Source organism: Abramis brama (assembly GCF_963993115.1).
Source record: "Abramis brama genome assembly, chromosome: 3".
Lineage (NCBI taxonomy): Eukaryota > Metazoa > Chordata > Actinopteri > Cypriniformes > Leuciscidae > Abramis > Abramis brama.
The window spans coordinates 1,208,367-1,235,800 of NC_139965.1; the positions used below are offsets into that span (position 1 = coordinate 1,208,367).

At 38.4% G+C, this 27,434-nt stretch overlaps 1 protein-coding gene across 1 annotated transcript in view; it reads left to right on the top strand.

Annotated features, from left to right (window-relative positions):
- The window catches only part of LOC311079260 (butyrophilin subfamily 2 member A1-like), a 32,709-nt gene extending 9,072 nt beyond the window's left edge, over window positions 1-23,637 (top strand). The window contains exons 4-12 of the mRNA XM_084108519.1: window positions 7,574-7,936; window positions 17,623-17,916; window positions 18,605-18,697; window positions 18,801-18,821; window positions 18,968-19,006; window positions 19,219-19,260; window positions 21,007-21,045; window positions 21,618-21,659; window positions 21,783-23,637. Of these exons, the coding sequence (XP_083964645.1) occupies window positions 7,574-7,936; window positions 17,623-17,916; window positions 18,605-18,697; window positions 18,801-18,821; window positions 18,968-19,006; window positions 19,219-19,260; window positions 21,007-21,045; window positions 21,618-21,659; window positions 21,783-22,378 (1,529 nt within the window). The 3' untranslated portion in view covers window positions 22,379-23,637. The remainder of the gene's footprint in view (window positions 1-7,573; window positions 7,937-17,622; window positions 17,917-18,604; window positions 18,698-18,800; window positions 18,822-18,967; window positions 19,007-19,218; window positions 19,261-21,006; window positions 21,046-21,617; window positions 21,660-21,782) is intronic.
- The last annotated feature ends 3,797 nt before the right edge of the window (window positions 23,638-27,434 follow it).

The window sequence follows — 27,434 nt, forward strand, 5'->3', positions numbered from 1 at the left end:
AGATGTCATATTTCTATGGTTACATGGTCATTTTTCAGTTTTGTTAAATAGGGTGCGTGGCTCCTTTAAGATTAATGTTCTTTCATGTTCCGGTTCTGGTTGCTCTCCTTCAGTTCGCGGTAAATGCGACTGAAGAGAGGTGGGTTTTACTGACGCTCTGTCTGAAAAGTTTGAAATGAGTTTTGTTTAATGTAGTATAACGTAATTTGTTCTGAAATGCACTTTAATCGTATTCAAACATGTATGAAGTTTGTGTGAATTATGTTATGAGTTAAAGCATGTATTGTTGGAGAGAATTCATTAATATAAGCATGCAAGCTCTATTGGCTAAAATAATGCCTTTCACTAACAGGCTGATTGAGAGAAGGCCACAGACTCAAGCTTGCAGTGATCTTTTATTTTTATTCATACAGGTATGTTCACTTTCATGTTTCTGTTTATATTGTTTTTAATTTATGTAAAATGCTTAATTTTTTTAATGAAATGTTAAACATTATTGAGTTGTTTATTTTAGAAACTCAAATATGTGAAATGAGTAAAATGTCGTTGAGTTCGCGGTAAATGCGACTGAAGAGAGGCTGATTGAGAGAAGGCCACAGACTCAAGCTTGCAGTGATCTTTTATTTTTATTCATACAGAATAAAATCCGGCCTGTGAAATTTCTGTTGTCCGGTCTCCTTCTATATCAACACACACAATGCAGAGTTCCAACAGTGACCGGTCACAAATGCATACATCAATTAAAATTGTGTAAAATACAAAATAGTATTTTTAATGTCTATTATCTCTGTTTAAATGGTAAAGAATATTTAAATCTACAATTTAAGCCATTTATTATAAATATGTGACTACTTTTAGAGAAAATATGAGTAAATAAATCATTGGGACAGGAAAGTCACCGCATACCAGGAATGACCCATTTACGTTGTGGCAACGTCTCTGGCACGTTGCATTTCTGCTATGCAAGCGGAACGAAACTGCTCGTTATTGTGTGGTTGAAGGACCGTTTATCAGTTTGGACCAGTGCAGCGCGAGCCGATCGTGATCATGCGACACTGTTACTACACAGCGCTAATAAGAGATCCAGTAAAGAAAGCATTTGAATTCGCCACAGAAGTAATAACATCGCTGCGAGATCTAGTGATAAACATTCACATTTCTCCGTTATTAACGGATCAAACAGCGCTGACGTGGAAACCAGGAAGAAACATTGTGCCATGAATGAACTATCCAGTGTCCACAGATCAGCAACATTCACCATGGATTTACTGTAGTAACACTAACTGCAACCATGGAAGTTTGGCAGGAATAGTAGGCATAATGCCTTCAAGTAACATTACGTCAGTTTTATTTTGACATTATGAATACAATTGATGCCCTCAAATGTTAATCTGAACTAAAATAAACCTGTTTATAACTACTACAATATTACATTTCATTTTTTCCAAGGAGCTGTTTTGTTTTATATGCTCCTAAGAAGAGTCAATTATAGCTCTAGAATTGCTCAAAGTAAAAACTTACTTTAAGTAAATACTTTATGATTTTAGTTTTAATAAAATTAAATCAAGGAAATTTCCCTGGCATTTCTTTCTTTTTGCTGTATCAAAAACGTACCGAACCAAACCGTGACACAAGTGTATCATATATATCGAACCAAACTGTGAACCATTACACCCCTAGTAATCATGCAAATTTCCTGCACCTGTCATAGACGTCCAAATGACGTCCAAAAAATTACCCAGTTCAAAGGTCCAATGTTGAACGTCAATATGACATCCAAGTTGGGTCATGGTTGGACGTCCAAATAGTGGACCTAGTTTGGACGTCGAATAGATGTCCAGAATTGGTCATGGACCAACGGACCCAATATAGACATGATCTGCACGTCTATCCGACGTCCAATGTTTAGTGGGTAGTTCCATATAAGTTCATGGATAATTTGTTGTTTTGTCGTTAGTGAAAATCAATATTGACCTTGTATTTGAAAAAGGATCCTCATACTGTATAAAAACAATACTAATTCAGACTAAGTTCATTCGCATTCAGAGATTGACTATTTTTGAAACGGTGCGAACTGCGCTCTCCATGATGACGAGGAAGTATCAGCAAATAACTTATTGATTTCTAGCCCTTTGGTACCGAAATTGGTACCGAGAACCGTGGATTTTCACTGGTATTGGTACCGAATACTGACATTTTGGTACCGTGACAACACTACTCGCAACATTGTAACAACGTAGAATTGTAAGACGTGACGGCTGTAGCAACGCTGTTGCGCGACATTCAGCAACTGAGAGACGACGTTCTAATATTTTTATATGGTGTATTTTGTTAGATAATTATATACTTTTTATCGTTTATTGTTTATCTATATTATTATTTAATGGGGCTATCAACACCTGCAAGTGTAGCCTACACTTTGAAGAGTAAAAATGACAGAAGGTTTCGTTAATTCAACTTTATTAAAACGGTATATAATCAAATTGCACTTCCAAGTCATACATTTGTGAAAAATAAAAAAAAATAAACGAATATACACATTTATCAGGGCAGTGACGAGTACATATGTAGTCCAGTGGTTGTCAAGACACCGTTGGCACAACCTTAAGCAATGGCCCTGAATGGTGGTTTAATGTCAACATTGTGACAACGCTGTAACAACCTTCACTACACAACGTAGTTATAGCAACCTTTTGGCCATGTTGTTAAAACGTTGTTAGAAGGTTGGCTACATTGTGCCAACGTTCTGTGTTTGCTGGGTAATGTTCTTGGTGGGACTGTAGCACCTTGACCTTGACACACCTGGGTGAGAGACTCATTCATTCGTTGAATTACAGAAATGGAGCAAGCAGTAGGCTATTTGTGATTATTATCAGGGCGATGAATTGTGATTATTATCATATGGAAAAGCTGATAAAGACACAAAAGCTGTGTTTACATTGAAGTCTTCACTGTTACTTTTGTACATGTAAGTTTTGCACAGCTTTCTCTGTCGTGACCGAGATTATATTCCCCGATGCTGATGTACAGATCAAACGTTAAATCTGAGGTAGTAGACATATATTTCTCTCGGTTGTTTCGTTTTTTTAACTTTATATTGCAGCGCTGTGCTGCAGAACTGGGGATTCCCTCAATAGTCACTCTCCAGGATTCCCCTGCGGTCTCAGGACACTCAAAGTAACTCAATGGACAAAATACAGTGATATAAAAAACTTCCACCTTATTGGGGATGTAAGCTATATTAATTTTCACACTAAGCGATTCCCAGTGATATACTGGCATAGGTTCGCCTGACACTGGATATTCGCACATTTAGAGACCGTCTCTAAAGTTACATATGACATTGGACACACGTTTCTAATCAATAGCATTTGAAGTTAATGACTTACAGTCATACAACCAACTGTAAAGTGTTCATGTAGGTTATAAAAATAAAAACGTTATAAAAAGGCCCTAAAAGCGGCCAGGGCTGAGCACCTCCGCAAACTAATAGAAAATAATCAAAATAATCTAAGGTTTTTATTTAACACCGTGGCTAGACTAACAAATAAACAGAAGTCACCCGAACAAAATATTCCGTTACAGTTTAGTAGTAATGATTTCATGAACTTCTTCACTGAGAAAATAGAAAACATCAGAACCACAATTGTAAACGTTCAATCTTCAATCGCGCCTTATAATTCAGCCTCAATTATCGCCCCACAAGAACAATTACAATGCTTTACAACTATAGAACAAAAAGAGTTAAATAAACTTATCACTTCATCTAAAACAACAACATGTTTATTAGATCCTATACCAACTAAACTACTGAAAGAAGTGTTACCTGTAGTGGAAGAGCCTCAATATTATTAACTCATCTTTATCTTTAGGTCATGTTCCAAGAACATTTAAACTGGCAGTTATAAAACCTCTCATTAAGAAACCACAATTAGATCATAATAATCTAGCAAATTATAGACCCATTTCAAATCTTCCATTTATGTCTAAAATATTAGAAAAAGTTGTGTCCGCCCAACTGGGCTCTTTCTTACAAGAAAATGACATCTATGAAAAGTTTCAGTCAGGATTCAGACCGCATCATAGCACTGAAACTGCGCTCGTTAAAATCACAAATGATTTACTCTTAGCTTCTGACCAAGGCTGTATCTCAATACTAGTTTTACTTGATCTAAGTGCTGCGTTCGATACTATAGATCACACAATACTCTTAGATCGACTACAAAATTATACTGGTGTTCAAGGACAAGCATTAAGCTGGTTCAAATCATACTTATCAGACCGCTACCATTTTGTCTATTTAAATGGAGAAAAATCGATCATAACTCCAGTAAACTATGGAGTGCCGCAGGGATCTGTGTTAGGCCCTCTATTATTCTCAATATATATGATGCCACTTGGAAATATTATAAGGAAACATGGAATTAGTTTCCATTGTTATGCTGATGACACTCAAATCTATATTTCATCACGGCCGGATGAAAACGCTAAATTATCCAAATTGACAGAGTGTGTTAAAGATATAAAAGATTGGATGACGCGCAATTTTCTTTTATTAAATCCAGACAAGACAGAGGTACTAATCATCGGTTCAAAAAACCACCCACAAAACCTCTCACAATACAACTTTAACATAGTAGGATGTCCTGTTACTTTATCCTCTACAGTAAAAGACCTGGGTGTTATACTAGACTGCAACCTGTCTTTTGAAAATCATATTTCATATGTTACAAGAACAGCCTTTTTCCACCTTAGAAACATTGCTAAGCTACGTAACATGCTATCAGTTTCTGATGCAGAAAAGTTAGTTCATGCATTCATGACCTCGAGACTAGATTACTGTAATGCTTTATTAGCCGGTTGTCCTGCATCCTCAATAAACAAGCTACAGTTAGTCCAAAATACCGCCGCTAGAGTTCTAACTAGATCAAGAAAATATGATCATATAACACCGATTTTATCATCACTACATTGGTTACCTATAAAGTTCCGTATTAATTACAAGGTATTGCTACTGACTTATAAAGCCCTAAACGGCTTAGCTCCAGTCTATTTAACGGATCTTCTATCACCCTATAATCCATCGCGCTCTTTAAGATCACTAAATTCGAGGCTTTTGGTCATACCTAGGATATCCAGATCCACCAAAGGAGGGAGAGCATTTTCACATTTAGCTCCAAAACTCTGGAATAGTCTTCCTGATACTGTTCGTTGCTCGGACTCGCTCTCCCAGTTTAAAACTAGATTAAAGACGCATCTCTTCAGCCAGGCATTCATATAACATTTTAAATCTTACTGTTCAAACTACAATCTGGCCTCTAGTTCATAAACGCCAGAGGAGAACTGGCCCCGACTGAGCCTGGGTTCTCCCAAGGTTTTTTTTCTCCATTAGGTCACTTGATGGAGTTTTCGGTTCCTTGCCACTGTTGCCTTTGGCTTGCTCAGTTGGGGATATTTTGGGGATATTAATTTAATTTTATCAATCAATAAATTTACACTAGAAACAACCTTGTTATTTTGGTTTAATGCTGTGAAGCTGCTTTGATGCAATCTGTATTGTGAAAAGCGCTATATAAATACACTTGACTTGACTTGACATGTAGGTGTCATGATGCATATTTTTTAGATAGTTGATATTAAAATAAATATGAGCTCATGTGGTACTGAAAAAAATAGCAATATGTAGGCCTACACATGATTTGACAGTTTATTTTATTAAATATCAAAAATCTAAAAGTGTGCATCATGTCTGGCACATGTAAGATATGCGCTCGTCTTCACAAAAACTACATGCAGGGTTTTAAACATCTCGTGTGGAGAAAATATAGTTTGTTCTGGGCAGTATGGCAAGCCATGGCAAAAAGCAGGATAACTTGTAGGCTATAGCCTACTTGAAAGGAAAACAAATTTGTGTTTGTGTTGTTGAAACTTCCATCATGTGCAACTAAACCTCTACAAATGATCCAGAGCGCTGCAGCTCGTCTTGTCTTCAACGAGCCCAAGAGGGCCCACGTCACTCCTCTATTCATCTCTCTGCACTGGCTACCTCTCGCTGCTCGCATCAAGTTCAAGGCATTGACGCTTGCTTACAGATCTATCACAGGCTCAGCTCCTCCTACTTTCACTCACTCCTACGAGTCTACATCCCTACCAGAAGCCTACGATCGGTCAACGAGCGACGTCTCGTGGTTCCATCAGAGAGCCACAAAATCACTTTCCAGAACATTCTCATTCACAGTTCCATGCTGGTGGAACGCTCTCCCACCCTCATCCGGAATGCAGAATCCCTGGCAACTTTCAAAAGACATCTGAAAACCGATCTCTTCCGTGAGCACTTAACCTCATAAAAATAAAATAAAATAATTAAATCCTTTCCTTTAAATCCTCTCTTATCGGGCTGATGCTACTCTGACCAATGCCTGAACTTCGTATGTTGAGCACTTCTTGCGTGGTTTTTGCCTCTTCACGATGACTCACTTAATTTAGTCCTAAATTTTAAGTGGTTTTGGACAAAAGCGTCTGCTAAATGTAAATGTAAATGAATCATAAATCCGGTGTTATAATAGCAATCCGCCATGGAACAAGCGCGCCTGCTCTTAAAGGGAATGTGAGATGTCGCTCTGATTGGTTTATTTCACGTTACGCCCAAACCACACCTATGAGTAATGAAGCGACTTCAGACCGACACATTTCAGATTTATTATTATTGTCGACTATTGTCCTTGATATAAAAAAAAAAACAAGTCTTCACATTGCTTATCTTAGTAGCATGAAAAACAAAACCGTTATTTATATTGGGAATCTTATTTATAGCTTAATCTTTCTATAGCTTACTGAAAGTGAGAAAAGAACGTTCACATAATTGTGAATGAGTTCATCAGAACTCCTGTTATAATAAATAATGCTGTCTACACTGCATAAAGATGTTTTTATTGACATCGTATCTGAACTTAGTTGTTCATGATGAGAGAATTTGTGGGACTGCAGAACTCTGTCGGAACGCTCGCTGAACAAAACTCCAGTGTTGCAGATTTCTTCCTCAGCGATGACTAATGTAAACTCCTCTATTTGCCCGTGGATTAATGTGGAAACTTCAATGGTTATGATGCTCAACGCTGTAAAAACTGCTTAAAAAAGCTTTGATGCAACATGAGTAGATATGAATATAATTCCACAATTGACACTTTTTATTCATGTTCACTTTTCACTTTAATCACAACAGTCAATCGTTTTAGTTTTTGCACCTGTATTTTAAATTTAAGGCATTTATGTGAACATTCATGGCATTTTTACCCCAAGCCCAAAAAATGTAATAAACATAACAGGTGCAGTCTTTAATCCAGTCATTCCAATGGGAATCTGCACGATCTTCTAGATAATGGAAATTTTTTGCATCCAAATTTTGGTTAATATTGCTAATGCTACGAGTCACTGTAACTATTAAAATAAAATAAATACAGTATATACATACATTAAAGACTCTAATGCATAGTATTTCTTTTTTTGGGGGGGGGATATCTTTTATATCTTTATATCTATAGTATATCTCTCTGTGTCTCTCTGTGTCTCTCAGAGTCGTTCACTGTTGTGGTTCCTCGTGATCAGACAGTGGCTCATGTCGGGTCCACAGTCACTCTGCCCTGCTGGATCTCTCCTCCTGAGAACGCTGAAGCTCTGGAGATCCACTGGTACCGTCATGACCAGTTCAGCAACCCTGTTCTCCTCTATCAGCATGGGAAGATCCAGGACGTCCAGGAGGAATCGTTCAGGAACAGAAGCTCCCTGACTCTGTGGTCAGATCAGTCTGGTGGACTGAAGGATGGAGACGTCTCTCTACGCCTGGAGAAACTCAGGATTCAGGATGAAGGTTCATTTCACTGTTATGTCAGTGGAGAACTTGCATTTGACAGCAGTAAAGTGGTTCTCAAAGTCACTGGTGAGTCAAAAACTACAATATACAATACATTATGTTTTTATGGATCTAATGCTCAATAGTTCACCTATTGTGTTGCATGAGTAGGCTTTTCTCCAGATTTCAACCACTATAACTCTGAAACAAATGGAATATCAAAACCAGTTTTTGCAGCATAATGCTGCCATCATTTTCCAAAGAAAATGTCAACCCAGCAATCAGGGAATGATCTCATAATTATTATAGCGCTTTATACAATACAGATTGTTTCAAAGCAGCTTTACAGGGATTACAGTAAAATTTATGGAAGTAAAATAATGTCAAATGTTTTTGAAATAAAAAGCCTGTTGAATTGCACTACTTGAAAAAAAATAGGCATTGCATTAACCATGCTTGCATTTTAATGCATTGTATTTTTATAGGGCTTGCATTTCTATGGGCTGAAATTCAACATGGTTGAATATTTAAGCTGTGAATATTTCAATTAAAAACATTTCAAACACCTTTTCATGATTAAAAATCAATAATCCATATTCACCTTTCATATTTCACTTCCAAAATATTCAAACTGTTTAAAAATACAACCAATAATATTCAACAGGCAATTTTTGGTCCATTTTATTTCGCTTTGCAAATTCACTTCCACAAATTCAGTGGTTCAAATTCGACAGTAAATTCAACATTGACGTCCAGGAACTGCAGGAAAAGCAATAGATTACCGAGCATACTCTCCATCTGCTGTTAGTCGACCTCACCATCAGATGGTGCAAAAGCGCTTGTTGTTGACGAAGACATTCATTCATAAAATGAAAATGATTATCTGTGTCAGTATATGCGGAAAAGATGATAAACACACAAAAGCTGTGTTTATGTTTCATTCAATAACTTCATTGTTACTTTCCCTGTGCATTCTACATGTCATCAGCTTTCTCTACCATGAACAGGATTATAATCGGTTTCCCTCAATACCTCATACTCAAGGATTCCCCTTCCGTCGGGACAAAACGCTTAACGTAGCTTAATGTACTAATACAGTGATATGAAAGATCAATCTTGCACCTTATTGGGGATGTAGGATGTAGGCTACTATATAGGCTACAGGCAAGCATATGGACTCAGAATATGAACAACGCGCAAAGTTTCATGCTGAGCGTTTCGTGATATACTGGCATAAAAACACTTGATCAATTAATACTAACACTTTCTCTTCTCTTCTCTTCTCTTCTCTTCTCTTCTCTTCTCTTCTCTTCTCTTCTCTCTCTCTCTCTCTCTCTCTCTCTCTCTCTCTCTCTCTCTCTCTCTCTCTCTCTCTCTCTAAATATCTGCTAAACGACTAAATGTAAAATTGGCTTGACATTGGACATTCTTTTACATCACTGTAGTCCATTAAGCTACGTTAAGCGTTGTCCAGCAGGGGAATCCTGAAGTATTGAGGGAAACCCTAATAGCCTGCATGCAGCACATCACCACAATATAAAGTTAAGGCAACTAAACAACGAAGAGAAAAATATGTCAACCTCAAAAATGTAACATTGGATCTGTATATCCGCATCGGGGAATAACATTATAATCTCGTTCACGGTAGAGAAAGATGCATGTAGGCTACACAGGAAAAGTAACCGTGAAGGCACTGAATTTAACATAAAACAGCCGTCATAATAATCACAAATACACTTACATTGCTGTAAATGAGTTTTATGAATGAATGACTTGCTCTAACTTTGCTGGTCTTTGTCTAAACGCGTTTTTGCACCATCTGATGGTGAGATCGACTAACAGCAGATGGAGAGTATGTTCGGCAATCTACTGCTTTTCCTGCAGTTCCTGGACGTCGATGTTGAATTTACTGTCGAATTTGAACCACTGAATTTGTGGAAGCGAATTTGTGAAGCGAAATAAAATGGACCAAAAATTGCCTGTTGAATATTATAGGTTGTATTTTTAAACAGTTTGTATATTTTGGAAGTGAAATCTGAAAGGTGAATATGGATTATTTAATTTTTAATAATGAAAAGGTGTTTGAAATGTTTTTAATTGAAATATTCACAGCTTAAATATTCAACCATGTTGAATTTCAGCCCATAAAAATGCAAGCCCTAAAAATAAAATGCATTAAAATGCAAGCACAGTGTTTCCCACAGATTAGAAAGCAATTTGTGGTGGTGGTGGGGGAGCGGGGCGGGGCGGGGCCTTCATTAATAATTCGTTACACAGAACTTTATTATATTAAATATTAATCAAAAATGATTCACACCATCACAAAATCCAAACATTCAGTGTAAGAGTAAAAAAAATGACATAACATTATTTATAGTAAGTTTATTTGATTCACAGCTTATTTAGAGTTTTGACCTCGACAACCCAACTGCATTTACCGCAAACAGCCTAAACTAAAAGATTGTTTTGCTAATTGTTCTACACATTGTCTTATACAGTAGATAACCTGAAAATACAGTAAAGGTTAAATCTTGCTAAACACTCTTACTAAAAAATGGGGTAAGCACACTTAAATTCTCATTTTAAGAGGTGTTAAATGTGGTTTGATTTGTTTACATTAGTTAATGTATTAGGCTAACTAATGAACCACGAGCAATACATTTGTTACTGTATTTATTAATCTTTGTTAGTCTTAGTTGAACAAGTGAACAGCTGTTTTTTTATTGTTACTTCACACAGTGCATTAGGCTAACTAATGTTAATAAATACAACTTTTGATTGATTCATGCTGTAGATGTGCAGTTTATTAATAGTTAATGTTAACTAATGTAGTTAACTAGAGTTTAATAAATGGAACCTTATTGTAAAGTGTTACCGATTAGTTATACACCGATTCAGTGTTGGACAGATCAGTTGTTTTAACCATTCATTAAATGGAATCGGTTCAAAGGAGTCATTAGTTTGCAAATCGGACGTGTCATTAGCGGACTTGTACGCGTTGTGTGATTATCCCAGCCAGCAGTTAGGACATCACACAAGATTTGTCAACACAGAAAACATTTCATCATTGGATAGGTTTAGTTTTGTTTATTGAAAGTGTTTTTATGTCAGCTGAATCTTTTCAGAGAAGATAAGGCAACGTATTTTTTTTTTCTTTTCTTTTTTTTAGCACAATTCACACCCAGCGGTAATTCATGGAAAAAATATCCGAATGCTCCACGTGAAACTTCGGTCTTCCGATCTTTTACCATCGTGATATTGATTAATATGCGCGAGGGAGCGAGAGATCAAGGCAGTTTGAAGACGCGCGCGCTACCGGGCCTCTCTCTCTGCTCGTTCTTTCAGTAATACTCCCTATCGCAAGCGCAGCAGTTATCTACATCACTCACCGATCAAATAAGACTTTGGCGAGACAAAAATTCGCTTGTGAGAGAGACACGTGAGTGACAGAGAGACGGGTTTTAAATAGCGTAAAAAAAAAATTTTTTATAACGAAACGCAATAGGCCTATGTGGCGGCCGGTGATGATTCTGTGGCGCACCGCCACGAATTAGTCTATGTGTGGGAAACACTGAAGCATGGTTAATGCAATGCCTATTTTTTTCAAATAGTGCAATTCAACAGGCTTTTTATTTCAAAAACATTTGACATTATTTTACTTCCATAAAAATTATGCATTTCGGCTGTTCAACTGAAGTCAGTTCAGTGTTGATTTAATTCCGTTGAAAAGATCTTCAATTATTAAATTACTTCATTTAATCTATAATGCAGTTCTGCAAAAAAAAGAAAAGAAAAAAAGAAAAAAAAAGTCATCAACCAGACTATGGTAACCTTTGGATAAGGACGAGACAGACAGACTAATATTAGCATAGCGTAAGATTAGCCATTCTTCTCATGATGTAACGAGTTCATCAGGTATTATAGAAAGTGTTCCCAGTTCCGGCTGACCTGATCTATGTAGCCTAACAATCATTTAACTGATTTGATTAATAGAAATTGATAATGTGTCCTGTGTATGCCAGGTTAAAGATATGTGTTTTAGTTTTTAGTTGAAGGATCTACCATCTGCAGTTGATTTTGATATTCTAGGTATTATCAACTGGCCAGAATTTTGAGATTGCAATAGACGTGAAGGACTATAATGCATTAAGAGCTCGCCTAAGTACTGGGGAGCTAAACCATTTAGTGCTTTGAAAGTAATCAGCAATATTTTAAAATTGATGTGATGTTTAATAGGGAGCCAATGCAGTGTTGACAGAACCGGGCTAATATGGTCATACTTCCTGGTTCTGGTAAGAACTCGAGTTGTAAGGACCATCCATTGGCCCAACGACGGAATCCAACGGCCTGGCGAAGGTTTAATGCGTGTATGTCTTTTCAGCGCTCCAGTGAAGTTCACTTAATTTATTGGAATTTAGTTTTAGTAAGTTTCAAATGATAATCAAATTTAGATCGTATTTCTGATTAGAAAATAATCATAAATATTGATTATGAATTCATTTAGATCTTTGATTATTCTGATTATCCCATACTTTCAATTACTCATTCATTAAGGGACGCGATGCCGCACAGAGTCACACGCCCCAGGTTTACGTGGATTTCACGGACACAGCCTCGCCAGTCTGATCTTGGTCAGAGGGTGCAGGGTTTGCTAATACCTCTTCAGTCAGTTGCCTACTGCTCACTCACACAAAAAAGTGTAGTTTATTTAGCCACTTCCGTACAACTTGCCAGGTCAGTGATAGACAGAAATCAAAAGGTCTTCAGATGACGAGCTACTGCTCCGTTCATATGCGCCTTTAGTTTGACCTATCCTGGACACAGATCTGCGGGAGCACCAGCCTCCTCATAGTCTACTAAAATAATGAGTTCAGAAAACTTCAGAATAAATCAAGATGTAACATTTATTTGTCAGGTAAAAATGTATCATGCCAATTACAGAAGTAAATGATTAAAAGCCAATTCAGAAAATACATGACATAATTTACTCAAAGATGACTCTAAAAGTAAGTAATGTTTTCCTGACAGAGACACACAGTAATGTGTCAGGGCCTTCCAACCGGAAAACACTGAAACATCACTGTGGGGGATCATCCTGGTAAAGAGTCCCAAAGATTGCTCTGTCCCCTCGCCTTAAATACCAGACCAGAACAACAGGGGTTAAACAAATGTTGTTTAGAGTTGTTTGGGCCAATTCATGTACCCCAGGGGGTAGCACCTGGTTTCTTGAGATATCGTATAGAGACATCACCCAGAGAGGAGAAACAGGTTCTCCTGAGTTCTCAATCTTTCTCATTAAACCAATGACTGCAATGAAATTAAGACCATTTTACCAATCGCACTGAGACACTTAAAATGATACCAAACATGAAAAGGAAAAACAACATATTCACAAGATACACCATATGTGTTAAATAAACATTCTTAATGAACTTTCAGTGCCTTGAGGAGGGAGAGGGGGGATGAGTTGAAGTCAAACAAGGGGACAAGGAGATAAGTTTGGGCAGGACAAGGTCCTGTGCTCTGTCTTTGCTATCTGCTGTCCAGGGTGCATTTTATGGCTTTGTTGCAGGGTGCGTTTTGTTTTAGCAGGAAAATCAGTTCTTACACAAGCTTCTGCATTTTGGACCAGCTGGAGTTTGTTTATTAAGCGTGTAGGGCAACCACCCGGTAGAGCATTACAATAATCTAGCCCTGAGGTCATGAACTAACTGTTCCGCATTTGTCATTGAGAGCAAATGTCGTAGTTTAGATATATTTTTAAGATGGAAGAATGTGGTTTTACAGATGCTAGAAACGTGGCTTTCAAATGAAAGATAGGTATCAAAGAGCACACCCAGGTTCCTAACCGACGACGAAGACTTGACAGAACATTCATCAAGTGTTAGACAGTATTTTAGGTTATTGCGTGCTAAGGTTTTTGGTCCAATAATTAGAAACTCTGTTTTTTTTTCCAGATTAAGTAGAAGGAAATTAGTAGTCATCCAATTTTTTATATCAGCTATGCATTCCATTAATTTTATGAATTGGTTTCTTTGGGGCATGAAGAAATATAGAGTATCATCAGCATAACAGTGAAAACTAACGCCATGCCTCCTACAAATATCTCACAAGGGTAGCATGTACATGAAAAGTAACGGTCCTAGTACTGAGCCTTGTGGTACTCCATAATAAACTTGTGATTTAACTCTTTCTGGTTTCACACAGATATCTTCATCTTTTCAGTGTTAATGCACTACAGTGATATCACAGTGGCTGGTTCTGTTTTTTGTTGTTGTTGTTTTTTTTTCATGAATGCTCCAACTTCATAATTGTTAACTTTAAGCCTATCATGAATCTACAGAAAAAGCAGTTGTTTAAACCACTTTAATGCAGTCATTTGACTATCATTAAAGTAGTCATGTTGATATGCTTTTTCATCAATCTCTTTATTTATCAATGCAGTAATGTTCTCTGAAAACAGTAATGCAATTTCTGTAAGAGAAATCAACAAAAGTCAAGGGTCAAGAGATCAACTAAAGCAAATACTGATCACCATAATAGTGACTTCAGAGAATAATTCAATAAAACAAACATACAAATCTTAATTCTCAATAAGAACTTCTGTAGATTTATGACAGTAATACAGTCAAACTTTAAAGGTGCATTGCGCAACATTTCATGTTAAAAATACCCGTTTTTCTTACCCATACATGCTTAAACAAATGCCTGATGGGCTGAATGAGCCCTTCTCTGATCACTGCGATTGCCTCTATAATCCTGTACAGTAAAATAAATAAGAGGGATTCGGGACAGAATTTGAGACTGGGTGTGACGTCATGCGCGTTCACGCTCACCTGGCTATGTCTGGCAGGTTTGTGTATTCGCCGCGACGCCGCCATTCTCCGTATCAGCGAAGACAACTCGAGCGACAAAACTTAAGTCAACTTTCGACACAAGTAAAAGATGGATTCAAAGAGACCGGCTTGTAGTTCATTCCAAACCCCAACGCAAACTCCACGTAAGACAAAAAAAACGGACGTCTGTGTTTTTTTCCTGACGCACGCAGCAAAGAACCTGCCGCTGTCAGTGTCATGTGACAAAACACTACAGCGAGATGGCTGCATGTGCGAGCACAAGTGGCCCACGACTCGTAGAAAAAGATGACGCGAGGAGTGACATATGGAAGTACGTTGCCTACCTTGCTCTGTTGCACGGTGCACCGATACTTCAAAAGTAAACCGGAAATTAAAAACGTCACGATTCCTTAATTTATTAGTATCGATACTTCTAAGAATGACCGCGTTCCAGATTTGTAAGGCCGGCGACACACTGGCTGCGTGTCGTGTCCGTTTTTATTTCGGCTCCCATGTTAACTGCCTGCGTGACACGCGTCTGGGCGCAGCTCGAGACGCGTGGAAAACGCGTGCATGCCAGAAATAGAACCGACGCCTATTTTTCACGCGACACGCAAGCGTGTTGGAAGCGTTTCCAGGCAAAATAGAATAGGAAAAGATGTTTCTATGTCATTTTGACACGAATACATATTAATAAATGACATTTTGATGTTTGAAAGTTTTGACATAAATATAATAAATGTAATTTAAAAAAATATTATCGATTTTCAAATATTGCACCTCTCAATACAGAACGAATTATTCTGTAGCCTATTTTGCCGTCAACACTGCCGACGTTGTCTTTGCTGCTATATATTTATGTTTAACATGAAGTATAGGCCTTCCACAACTCTCTCCCCATATGCCAAATATATCACCAGTGAGGCTTATCATATGTTACCAATATTAAACATTGTTTAATATAATCGCTGTTCATATTTTTATTCAAAGTTCAGAATCAAGATAAAGCTATTATGTTTCTTATGATAAATGAGATAATGCTGCTAAATTTATAAAACATTTTACCTTGAATGTCATTGCTCTAATTTATTTTTTATATTTTGATATTTCATATTTTGTTCAAATATTTAATATATCTGCTGTTCATATGTTCATTTATTAGTGTGTTATATGATTAGATTGTTGTCCCGGTTTTAAAATAAAGCACAGCAATGATATTTGAGAGTGTTTCTCCCTTTTCAGCAAAAGTATCGAAAAAGTATCGAAATCGCAATACTTGACTTGGTATCGGTATCGAAACAATAATTTTGGTATCGTGACAACACTAGTCTGCTCTAGGGCTCAAACGGGATCCTCAGTTGGCTTTTTTCTTGATAAAACGGTAAGATATAGCCCAGTCTCTAATGTCTGATACGGCAAATCTATGACAACAAATGATGTAATAATCTATGAATATTACCTTGAGACATTTGAGTGTACTTTGTTGACCAACTGTGTATGGTATGATTATTATTTTGAGCTTTTACAAAGTAATAACAAAGTAATAACTTATATTGTTCATGAACGTGTTTCCATAATAATACAATCATAAGTGGATACAGTAAACACATAAAACAGTTCAACATGGAGATAGATGGAAACAAAAACCGAAGTTTTCTACTACCCCCGTTTTCCCCTCACACATAAGTGTGTAATTTACTCAAATGCCTTTCCTTTCACATATTTAAAATGACTTGCAGATTTATAACTTTATTACCTCTGAAGACATTATGACTGTAAATAAAAGATTTGTGCGGCTGATGCTCCTTTGGTTATGAACAGCTCGTGCTCGTGCAAGTGTGCGTGTGCGTGTGGTCCATGAGCGTGCTCTGGTTGCAGTTTCGCTTGTCACCAGAGGGGGCGTAGTTCTGCAAAAACTCAGAGAGTTGCGCAACGCACCTTTAATCCATTAATTATCTAAGTAAGAGAATCACAAAAACAGTCCAAACACAAACAGAAACGTTACAATATCTCAGCAAAACTAGCAGAAGTGGGAGAGTAACTCGATTTGCGCATCGCCGTCACCCTCCTGTCGTCATGTGTGTATTACATTACTTCCTGATATCACGTGCGCAAACACATAACCTATATTTATAAAACAGTTATGTCCGGTCGAGCGATGTATTAATTAACTTCAGATTGGATTGTGTTGGTAATAGGCACTTGCCTAACGCTAAAAGATGTTTTGTGCCTCTAACAACTTTTGATCTTCTTTCTGATCTGAATGGTGTGTGGAAAACACTTGAGTTTTGTCCCAGTGTCTAGAACGCAACTGAATGCTTTTTCAAGCGTCTCCATACTTGAAAAACCTGAGATAATTTTTCCGGACCTTTTTACTGAAGGTTAAAGTCGCTGTAATCTTTAATGACATTGTCCGTGATGATTACTGAGATGCACATTCAGACGCGACTAAAATCACAGAGAAGCTCTGGTCATTATTACTTTACCCCTCCTCTCCGTGTTAAACTAGTCCTGTCCGAATAGGGCTTTAGTTCCCCAAAGTGTTGTTCCGACGCAGTGCGATTTCCCTCGAAAGGGAACTGGATATTTTAAAGCATAACCAAAACAGAATGTTTGAAAAACGTTCTTAGAACAAACATTTGTTTGCTGGGAAGCAGCCTCCATTAATCCACTAGAGCAGGGTTTCTCAAACCCTTTCCTGGAGGGCCACTGTCCTGCACAGTTTAGCTCCAACCCTGATCAAACACACCTAGCTGTGAGTTTCTAGTGATCCTGAAGACATTGATTAGCTTGCTTAGGTGTGTTTGATTAGGGTTGGAGCTAAACTGTGCAGGACAGTGGCCCTCCAGGAAACTCTGCAATAGAGATGCATTTACCCAAAGAAATGTAAAATATAGTTGCACAGTGTTTGTAGAACATCTGTCTCTTCTCTTCCAGCTTTAGGATCCGCTCCTGTCCTGTTTCCACAGCCTCTGGATGATGGACGTGTGAACATCAGCTGTAAGTCCAGCGGCTGGTATCCAGAGCCGGACGTCACCTGGATGTCAGATGAGCGAACGGCTCTCCGTCCTGGAGGAGTGTCTCGCAGTCGTGGAGCAGATGAGATGTTCTCTGTCCACAGCTGGACGGCCGTCTCTCACTCGGACGCTCAACTGGTCTCATGCTCAATGTCTCTCAAGACTGGAGAGTTTAGAGAAAGTAGGATTGTCATACAAGCCATCATCTCTTCAGGTCAGAGAACATCTTAGAACAAACATATTTGTAGATATCAGAACAAAGGCTGTGTTCACAGACAATGCGGTTTTGAGTTCCGAAAAGTTTCAGATGTGAGTTTTGGATTTTTCAACCATCCAATTAAAAATAAAATTCCATCCTATATTTAGTTCTCAATCCTGTTTCAGAAGAAAAATGGATTATGAATGACATTTTTATGTTTAGAAAGTAAAAAATCTACTTAATCATTGTAATGGATTTATATATTTTGAAGATATTAAGATTGTGTCACAGTGTCTGGGTTGTGTTCCCTGGGTCACCACTAGAGGTCTCTTTCCCTTCCTGTCACCATTCACTCTTGAACCGCAATTCCCATAATCCTTTGTCTGTTCCCATCACTCATGATTGCACTCAGCTGTTCCCTATCACATTGTTAGTGTCTGTGTATAAATACCCTGTCTGTTTCAGTTCATGTCACGGAGTCATTGTTGTATGTCATGCTACACTTCTGAGGTCTGTTACAAGTCTGTTCTTGTTTTGTTTCTTGTTTATTTTGTGTATTTGTTATTGGACTGATTAAAATGGATTTTGACCTTTGCATGGATGACGACGAATTGGATTGCCCAGATTATAATATTGCTACTTTTGGATCCACCCATTCCTCTGTATTGTCTCGTGACAGATTGATCTGGTTTGTCTTCATCAGATCCATGGAAGGCTCTTTTCTTCACCCTTCTCATCTGTGCTCTTCTGGGTTTGACTGGGCAGATCCTGTACAAATACAGACATAAACTAACAAGTACAATCTGGTTAAAAGATTACAATTATTTCATCTTTAAAAGTTTTTTATGCGGGTATTTTATGCTTATGTGTTGATATATTTTTTTTTATCTTTCTTTCAGGGAAGAAAACATGTAAAGAAGGTAATTAAACTACACATATTTCATTTTAAGATCCAAAACATGAGAATCCACTTAACAGCAACATTTATTATGGTTTACAAATTCTGGAGTATTTGTGGAAACAATTAATAATTAAATCTTCAAAATGAAATTTTCTCTCATTTTAGTTTGTGACGATGAAACTATGGAGAGTCTGACAAAAGAAGGTATCTGAAGAAGCGTAATTATTGCAATATCCAATATCAGCAATAATATCTGAAGCTATTCACTAAACTTCAAACAAATGCTCATGTGTATGTTGTTGCAGAAATCTTATACCAGAACACATTTCCAGCTAATAGTAATAACTGTATATGTCCACAATTACAGCTGTAGTTTTCTTTCTCTAAAACCTTAAATTATTTGTTTTTTAATTTAGTTGTCGGAGACAAAATTACAGAAGAACTGAAGAAAGATACAGGTATGTTATGATGATATCTCAGTTATATATGCATACACTGTACAGTATTTGTAACGCTTGTTGTTTGTTCCATCCTTTCCTCTTTTCTCTCCCGCTTTGCTCCAAAGACAAATAACGGTAAACAAACAAATTTTGCAGAATGAAAATCTATAAATCCAATCATACCATTCTTAAACATTTTGATTGTATAGGGATCTCCCAGTCACGTGACCCCTCAGCCATTTTGACGGAATACTTCAGCGCACCTACATACATGAGAATGCGGATTATCACATGTTTTATGACTGCGAATTGATTAAAATAATATAATAGTATATAATGGTCACTGTATTAATTATCTTGAGCCTGCTGTAATGTTCCTATAAATATATTTTCTTTCCAACTGTGCAATCTGAATAATAAATAGGCTAAATATATTTATCCACTAAGCTGCAGCTCGTCTTCCCATTAACAGTTTTTTTCTTCCTTCTCTTTCTGACATTTCTTACCTGTTGGGTTTACATTTTTTAATTAAATTGACTATAAAGATTGCTTGTGTGTGCTGGTGTTTATTCCAGTCTTTTAAAATAGTTGAATGAATGCTCGCGATCGTGCCTAGTAACGATGTTAAATAGGCTAGGCTATTTAATCAATAATGTACACATGGTAAGTTAGAGGAGAATGACAGTCAACTACTTTGAATATTATAGCATTTTGGGCATAAACATGTAAATAATGAAAAGACTGACATTGAAAAATGACACAGAATGATTAAAATTTAAATATTTAATTCAAATAAATAAATGTTCGTGGTTCACACTGATGTTATTCATTTGTTCTCACACACTTCAGCGTCGCGGTCACTGGTTTAGACGAACACTGACCATTAGCTGGTACTATTATTAGCACAGCGGCCGTCAGCTAACTCTTCACGTCATGTCATCACAAAAAGAAATATACAAGAGGAAGATAAAGGAATTAGTAATCATAGATCCTTATGAAGCACCACAAGTTCTTTTTACAGACATTAAATGTGTAGAAAAACTTCCTGACATTGAGTTCGGTGACATTTACAGCTAAGTTACCTTATTCACTTCCCATCACGCTACACCGGAGCTTCATTAAAAGCATACACAAGCTTAGCAGGCTGGTATCACAGCATCGCTCGGGCATGATAGAAAAATAGGTGAATATAGACATTCTCTGGTGAATATTTCACGACGACCTGTATTATGACCAGCGGTTTAGGATTTTCTGTACCGTCAAAATGGCTGCTCCAACTGGCGTGACGTCACGCGGGACATCCCTATAAGGTAAATGAGGGGGTTACACACAGAAGCCACAGTAAATTCAGAGAAACACCAAATCACGAGGCAGATGTGATGAATCATTCAGTTTATGACTGTAGAATTCATAACCTCAGCAAACACTGATACAGCACTTTTCATTTCTTATTTGAAGATATAATTGATAATTAAGAACATCATCATTTCAAACCAATCTGATCTGAATGTCTTGAAAGACTGACACAACTAAAGTAATTCCTGGATGAACGGATGAACACGAAGAGCAGTGTGGTGTTTTTATGAGGCTAGAATGACCTTTGACCCTGAGCCTAAGAAGCGTAACTGACAGCAATACAAGTTAATATCTTAAAGAGATTCTGCCTGAAAGAGTTCAAAGAGTTATTGAGGTTTATAGTGTCTGGAGTATTTGTGGAAGCTGAATGATAATTAATCCCTCCAATCAACTTTTCTCTCATTTTAGTTTGTGACGATGAATCTACAGAGAAACTGACAAAAGAAGGTACTTGAAGATGTTTTCTTTGATATATATTACAAGAACTGAAACCGCTGAAGTGACGCACTAATCATTAAATAAACATTAACATGCATGTTGTAGCAGAAGAAAACATTAATATTACAGGTTTGGTGACTCACAAAACACTGAGTTTAGGACTGAAATATTCACACACACACACACACACTCTCTCTCACTCTCTCTCACTCTCTCTCACACTCTCTCTCACACTCTCTCTCTCTCTCTCTCTCACACACACACACACACACACACACACACACACACACACACACACACACACACACAGTCACACACACAGTCACACACACTCTCTCACACACACACATACACACTCTCACACATACAGCAACACACACACACACGTATTGTGATTCCGCTGTATATTTTATAAAGCGTTGCAGAAACACAGTGTGAACATAATCAAATATACAACTTCATTACGGGGAATAAACAATTCATAAAAGTTGATAAAAACTAATAATGTCTGTTATATATTGATGATACAGATACAGGAGTAGATTTCTTTCTCTAAAGTCTCAAATAATTTCTCATTTTAGTTGTGGGAGACACAAATATAGAAGAACTGAGGAAACATGCAGGTATGATGACATCATCTCAGTTATATATATTTCATCATCTTTAGTCATATATGCACATATTTGTAAATATCATCTCACACATGTTGAAGTGTAATAATAATTGTTGCATTATTTTCTTCACAGTTCAGATCACTATTGATCCTGGGCGTTCACATCCAGATCTGATGATCACTGAGGACCGTAAAATAGTGAGAAATGCTCCAGGATATAATCACACTGGAGAGGGATTTCCATATGAGTTATGTGCATCTGGAGCTCAAAGATTTACATCTGGCCGTCACTATTGGGAGGTTGATTTGGCACGAGAAGATACTCCTCCTAAAAACTACTGGTTAATTGGTGTGGCGAAACATAGAAATCTTTGTGTAAAGGACAGATCTGCTTTAACTCCATCAAACGGTTACTGGTTCTTGTGTTCAAACGGTCCTAAAGGCTTTTACATCAGCTCTGATCCACCAGTTAAACTCTCACTGACGCCGAGACCTGAACAACTGGGAGTTCTGTTAGATTATGATCACGGTCAGCTGTCATTTTACAGTGTCAAAGAGAGGAAACATCTGCTGACCATGAGGATCAGATTCACTGGATCAGTCGCTCCGCTGTTTAATCCAGGAGTAGGAGATCAGAGTGCACTTATAATTCTGGATTGTCCAGAACCTGTAGAATCAGCTGTAGAGTCCAGTGAACCTTTACTGAGTAACAGCTCAGAGCTTGACTGACCAATCCAGTGTGTTTAGACAGAAGAACGAATATGAAAAAAAGCGAAGCTGAAATTCATGGTTTGATTCCCAAAGATCATGAATACTGATAAAATGTACAGCTTGAACACAGCAGCATCAGTTCAGTCTTTAAGGTACGACAACTTTAGATGAAGCAATATTATTACAATAATCCCATAAGATCATCAGATCAAGTGCTGCACATTCTCTGCTCACAGCAACACTATTACAGCTCGAGACACTCTTGATCTGACTGATTCAGGGATCTCGTCTTGCTCTGATACTGGCTGAACTGCAGAACAGAAAACTGAACATGAACCAACAGTGTCTGACATTCATCTAGTGTCTGAAAACAGAGATGATGAAGTGAGTTATTACAGTCTTCACATATTAAAGAGTTCTTCATCCTCTGTTACTAACACACATATCCAGAAACACATGAACTTACTATAACTATACTTTATACTTCCCTGCATGTAATTTCCATTACCTGGTTATTAATCTGTGTCCTACTCTAAACTTGTGTATTATGAATATTGTTGGCTCTTACGACAAACTGCTTGTTCCTCATTTGTAAGTCACTGATAAAAGCCTCTGATAATGAATAAATGTAAATCTTCAGCCTTACAGGAGGAATAAAAGTCTTCATGACTTTAAGATCAAGGCTCACAAAACATGATGCTCAAAGATATTTGTACTTTTTTACTGTATATTGATGGAGAAACATGATGTCTAAAATGTTTGATAAAATGAATGGCTCGTACTTTTCTCTTATAAAACAATGTAACTAATATTGAAATGCACATTGATTGATGTTTGTGTCATTTAATAATAACACAATGATGTGAAATGTAAAGTCTGATACAGATGGCTGAGGGCGAATGAAAACGAAAGACACAACTGCATCAATATAAAAAATAATAATTTCTTGTAGTTGTAAATATTCTGAGAATCAAAATACAACTGTCACAGTCACTTATTCTCAGTTTCATTATCATGGACATTGACATTATCATGGACTAAGTTTCTCGTTTCCCTTTTGCTCTATTTTCCCGCCACTCATTGTCTCCTTGGTTACCGTCATTATGAGTTCTGTGTTTCAGCTGTGTTTGATTATCATCTCGTTTGTGTTTGCTTTATAAGTTGTACACTCACAGTCACTCTTCGTCTGGTCACGGTCCATGTTAGAGATTGTTTTGTTTGCCTGCCTGTTTGGATTGCCTTTGTAGTGGATTATTAAAGACTCTTAAAACATCATCAATAATCATCATCAACCTTGTGTGACAGATGACCAGACCAAACAAAGAAATTAATACTGTGTCTATCAACGACACAAGGAGGGGCAATAGAGTTTTGGATGGAGGGACAGTTTATGTTCCAGAGTGGCAGAGACCTGGAGCGATACGTGGAGTTCCTCGACAGCTTCCATCTCACCACCTGTGACGACGTCTGTCTGGAGGGATTTCAGTGTGGTCTGGACGAAGATCTCCGTTTCGTCATGCCCTGCTGGACGCCAGAAGCTTACATCAACTTCACACTGTGGACGAATGGATCTGCGTTCACAGTGGGCGAAGCGTAAGATAACAGCAGTCTCTTCCAGCCACACCTCAGATGTTGTGCAGCCAGACCCAGAGCCCTGCCCCCCACCAACACACTAAACCGAGGAGATTTCATCTGAGCCCCAGCAGACGGAGAGCTTCAGCCTGCCGTGATGTGTGAGCCAGAGCCGTTAAAGAGAGGACAGCGCCGACCATCGTCCCGGAGCCAGAGCCTCAGACTGAGTCTGACCAGGGGTGTGAGCCAGCGGCATCTGTGGCTGAGGGAGTTCTGGTGGAATTGGACACTGAGGACTGGCTGATAAACTGGGACACTGAGGTACTGCCTCCCACCCTGAATCATTTGTCTGTTCTTCATCATCGCTGTTTAAAGACAGCACTGAGACCGTTTCATTGACTTGTTGGGAATTGGAATTATCGTTATTGATCCCGTCCAGCTTCCCTCTCTCACCTTCACCTCAGCCAGTCCTCCAGCCCTGCCTCTGCTGGATGCCCTTCGTCTTCCCCAGGAACGACTTGCTGCGGCGTGAAGCCTCAGGTTGTGCATCCACCAGCCCTGCCCTAGCGAGAGGATCCTGTGGCTGTGCCTCCGGCCTCTGATCCCTTCACTCCACCTCGGCCCGTCGACCTGTCGGCTCCGCTTTGGCTCCTCCCACCCTCGGCTCCACCAGAGACCCTCGACCCTGCGGCCCCACCGGCTCCCCCTTGGTCAATCATCAAGTCACCTTTATTTATATAGCGCTTTTTACAATACAGATTGTTTCAAAACATTTTTACAGTGATAACAGGAAAATAATGCAACAAAGTTTGTTTCCAGAAGAAAATACCGTCCCAGTCCAGCTTAAGCAAGTTAAAAAAAACACACGTCTGGCTGCCTGTTAGTACCAGCCCTTCTCTTACTCCTCACTCACCTCCTGTTCGTTTTTGTTACGGCACGCCCTTCTGGGGAGTGGGCTAATGTCACAGACACTCATTTAATTATATTAATAAATATTTAATTACTACAGTAGTATTTTCTCGCTAGAAATTACTTCATAAATGGAAAATGTTTATTAAAAATGTACAGCCGCAACTTTCAGACAATAATCAAACACAGTTGAAACACAGAACTCATAATGACGTAACCAAGGAGACAAACGAGTGCCGGGAAAATAGAACGAAGGGAAACGGGAAACTCGTGAAAACAAACTAAACTTCCATGATAATGAAACTGAGGCTGCGTCCTAAAACTGATAAATGCTGCCTTCGGATTCGGATTCCAAGGTTGGAAAGCATCACGTCTGAATGCAGTGTTAGTGTTCACACTGCACGATGGATCGGCGACAGGAGGTTTCACACTGCAAGACTTTACAAAAGAAAGAATCGCCGACAACTTCTGTCTGGGTCACAAACTAGGTTTCACAACCAAACACACGCGAGACATGATAAGGAAATAAAGCAAGATCGGAGTTCTCACGCAAGACTGAAATTGTTATTAAAAATGATATCCTGCTGCAAGAAGATTGCGATCCAAATTGTCTGTGCACTGATTTGCAGCAAAAAGGAGAAAAGATAAACAGCTTATTTGGGGAGACGCGGGGAGCAAGGAGTGTGTGTTCTGCAAAGAGAGTTGAGGGTAAATAAATAATTTTGCAATGCGCTGATGTGCTGCCGGTCAAGCGACTGTGTACTTTGTTTCTGTTTGATATAATTGCATATATCTATTAAAATACTGATATTTTAGTCTATAACTCCTCCCTGAACTCCCCGCTGCCCTGTTTCTTGCTCTCTCATTGGCTGTCGGTCATCGCTGATGTAGTTTTCAGCCAGAACACATTCACACAGCAGGATTGTGAATCACAGACAGATCCAGATATTTAGCATGCCAATCACTCACAGGCGTCGGCGACTCGTCTGCGATTCTCTCAGATCGCGTCTTTGATAATTCACACTCCGTGATTGTCACTCGTGTGAACGATTTGCCTATGATTTCAGGCATTTGTCGGCAATCTCACAAAAACTGTCAGCGCGCGAAAATAGCACCAAAATCATTCAGTGTGAACTCGGCATTAAGCGATTTCTGATCTTGTTGCGCGCTGTTGAGCGCCGTACATGCTAAGAAAGAATTGTTTTCTGTGGCCATGAAATATACCCTTTTCTTAGAATTAATAAATGATCAATACTGAGTGTTCGCTGGACGAACTGATTAATTGATTGAAATATTAATTTAGCTACATCAAGTTAATCCGATTAACTGATCCAAATATTCATAATTAATCATAAAAAGTTTTTTTTTTTCAATCAAGTATATACCATAATACTTCACAATCACTATTTTGGTCTTTGCCAATTAAAATGAACCATATTTTCATTTCAATCTCTGAAGATCTCCAAAACACTTTTATTAATAATAAAAAAGATTGAATACATCCATCTATAACCCTATTAGAGGATCAGATTAAACCCTTAAACAGGAAAGATCAGATTGTTCACTTAAACAGGGTCAAACAAAATGCAAACCTGGATTTCTCTATGAAAATATTCAGATTAATGTTACCATGAGCAGAAGAACAGGCTGATGAAGCTTCTCTCCTCCTCCTCCAAGATCTGTATGGATTTTCCATTGTTTATTCAATCGCCTCATAAAAACCAAGGGGGTAATCCAGCACCCGGAAAGCGTACCTTCTCTGCGGGCCGCCATTGGTTAGCAAGCCATCACCTGCTGTTAGCATTCCATTGACTCCCATTCATTTTGGCGTCACTTTTACAGCGAATAACTTTACATCTGATGTGATTAAAGAATCTATTTATCCCTTGTTTATTTCTAAAGATAAACGACAATGTATAAAAGGCTCCATTACCTTGTATCTTACGTTATGGCCCCGTAGAAGCAGTTTTTGTAAAAATAAGCTAACGATTGCGTCATAACCACGCGACTCTCTGTCGCACAGTAGAGAGATTACCGCATGGACAGGAGGAGAAGCTCGCGGGCAATCAGGGGGACGTGGAGGCAAAATGTCAAATAAAGTCCGATAAAGTCAAGGGAGAAGCCCACAGAGAGTCATAAAGTGTCTCCTGCTCCAGCTCATGGACAGCTCCTACTCACATTCTCCGTCTCTGTGAGATTTGGAAGGGAATGATTCAGATTTCTCTCGGCACAGCTACTAGAAGACAGACGGGTTGCTCACGTCACATCTACATCGTCAAGCTCAGTGTGAGTCTGCAGTCGCTCAGCCATCAGGAAGAGATAGGCTTGTTTGAGATGAGCAAAACCTGCGCAGAACCGATCACCGGTGATCATGCCGGTTAGAAATGTGTCCGAGTGCGGTCCGCCTGGCTCTGATGTCATGCTGACGTATGTCAGAAATCTCTCGCGAGCGCAAGGCGGACGTGTCGGATTCTGCAGTCGAGCTCAGTTGCTCTCCACCGACTGCGCTGATCAAAAGCATGATGGGAAACGACTTGCTGACGACACAGCTTAATGCTCACTGGTTTAAACAACTGTGATGTATTGTTCTCTT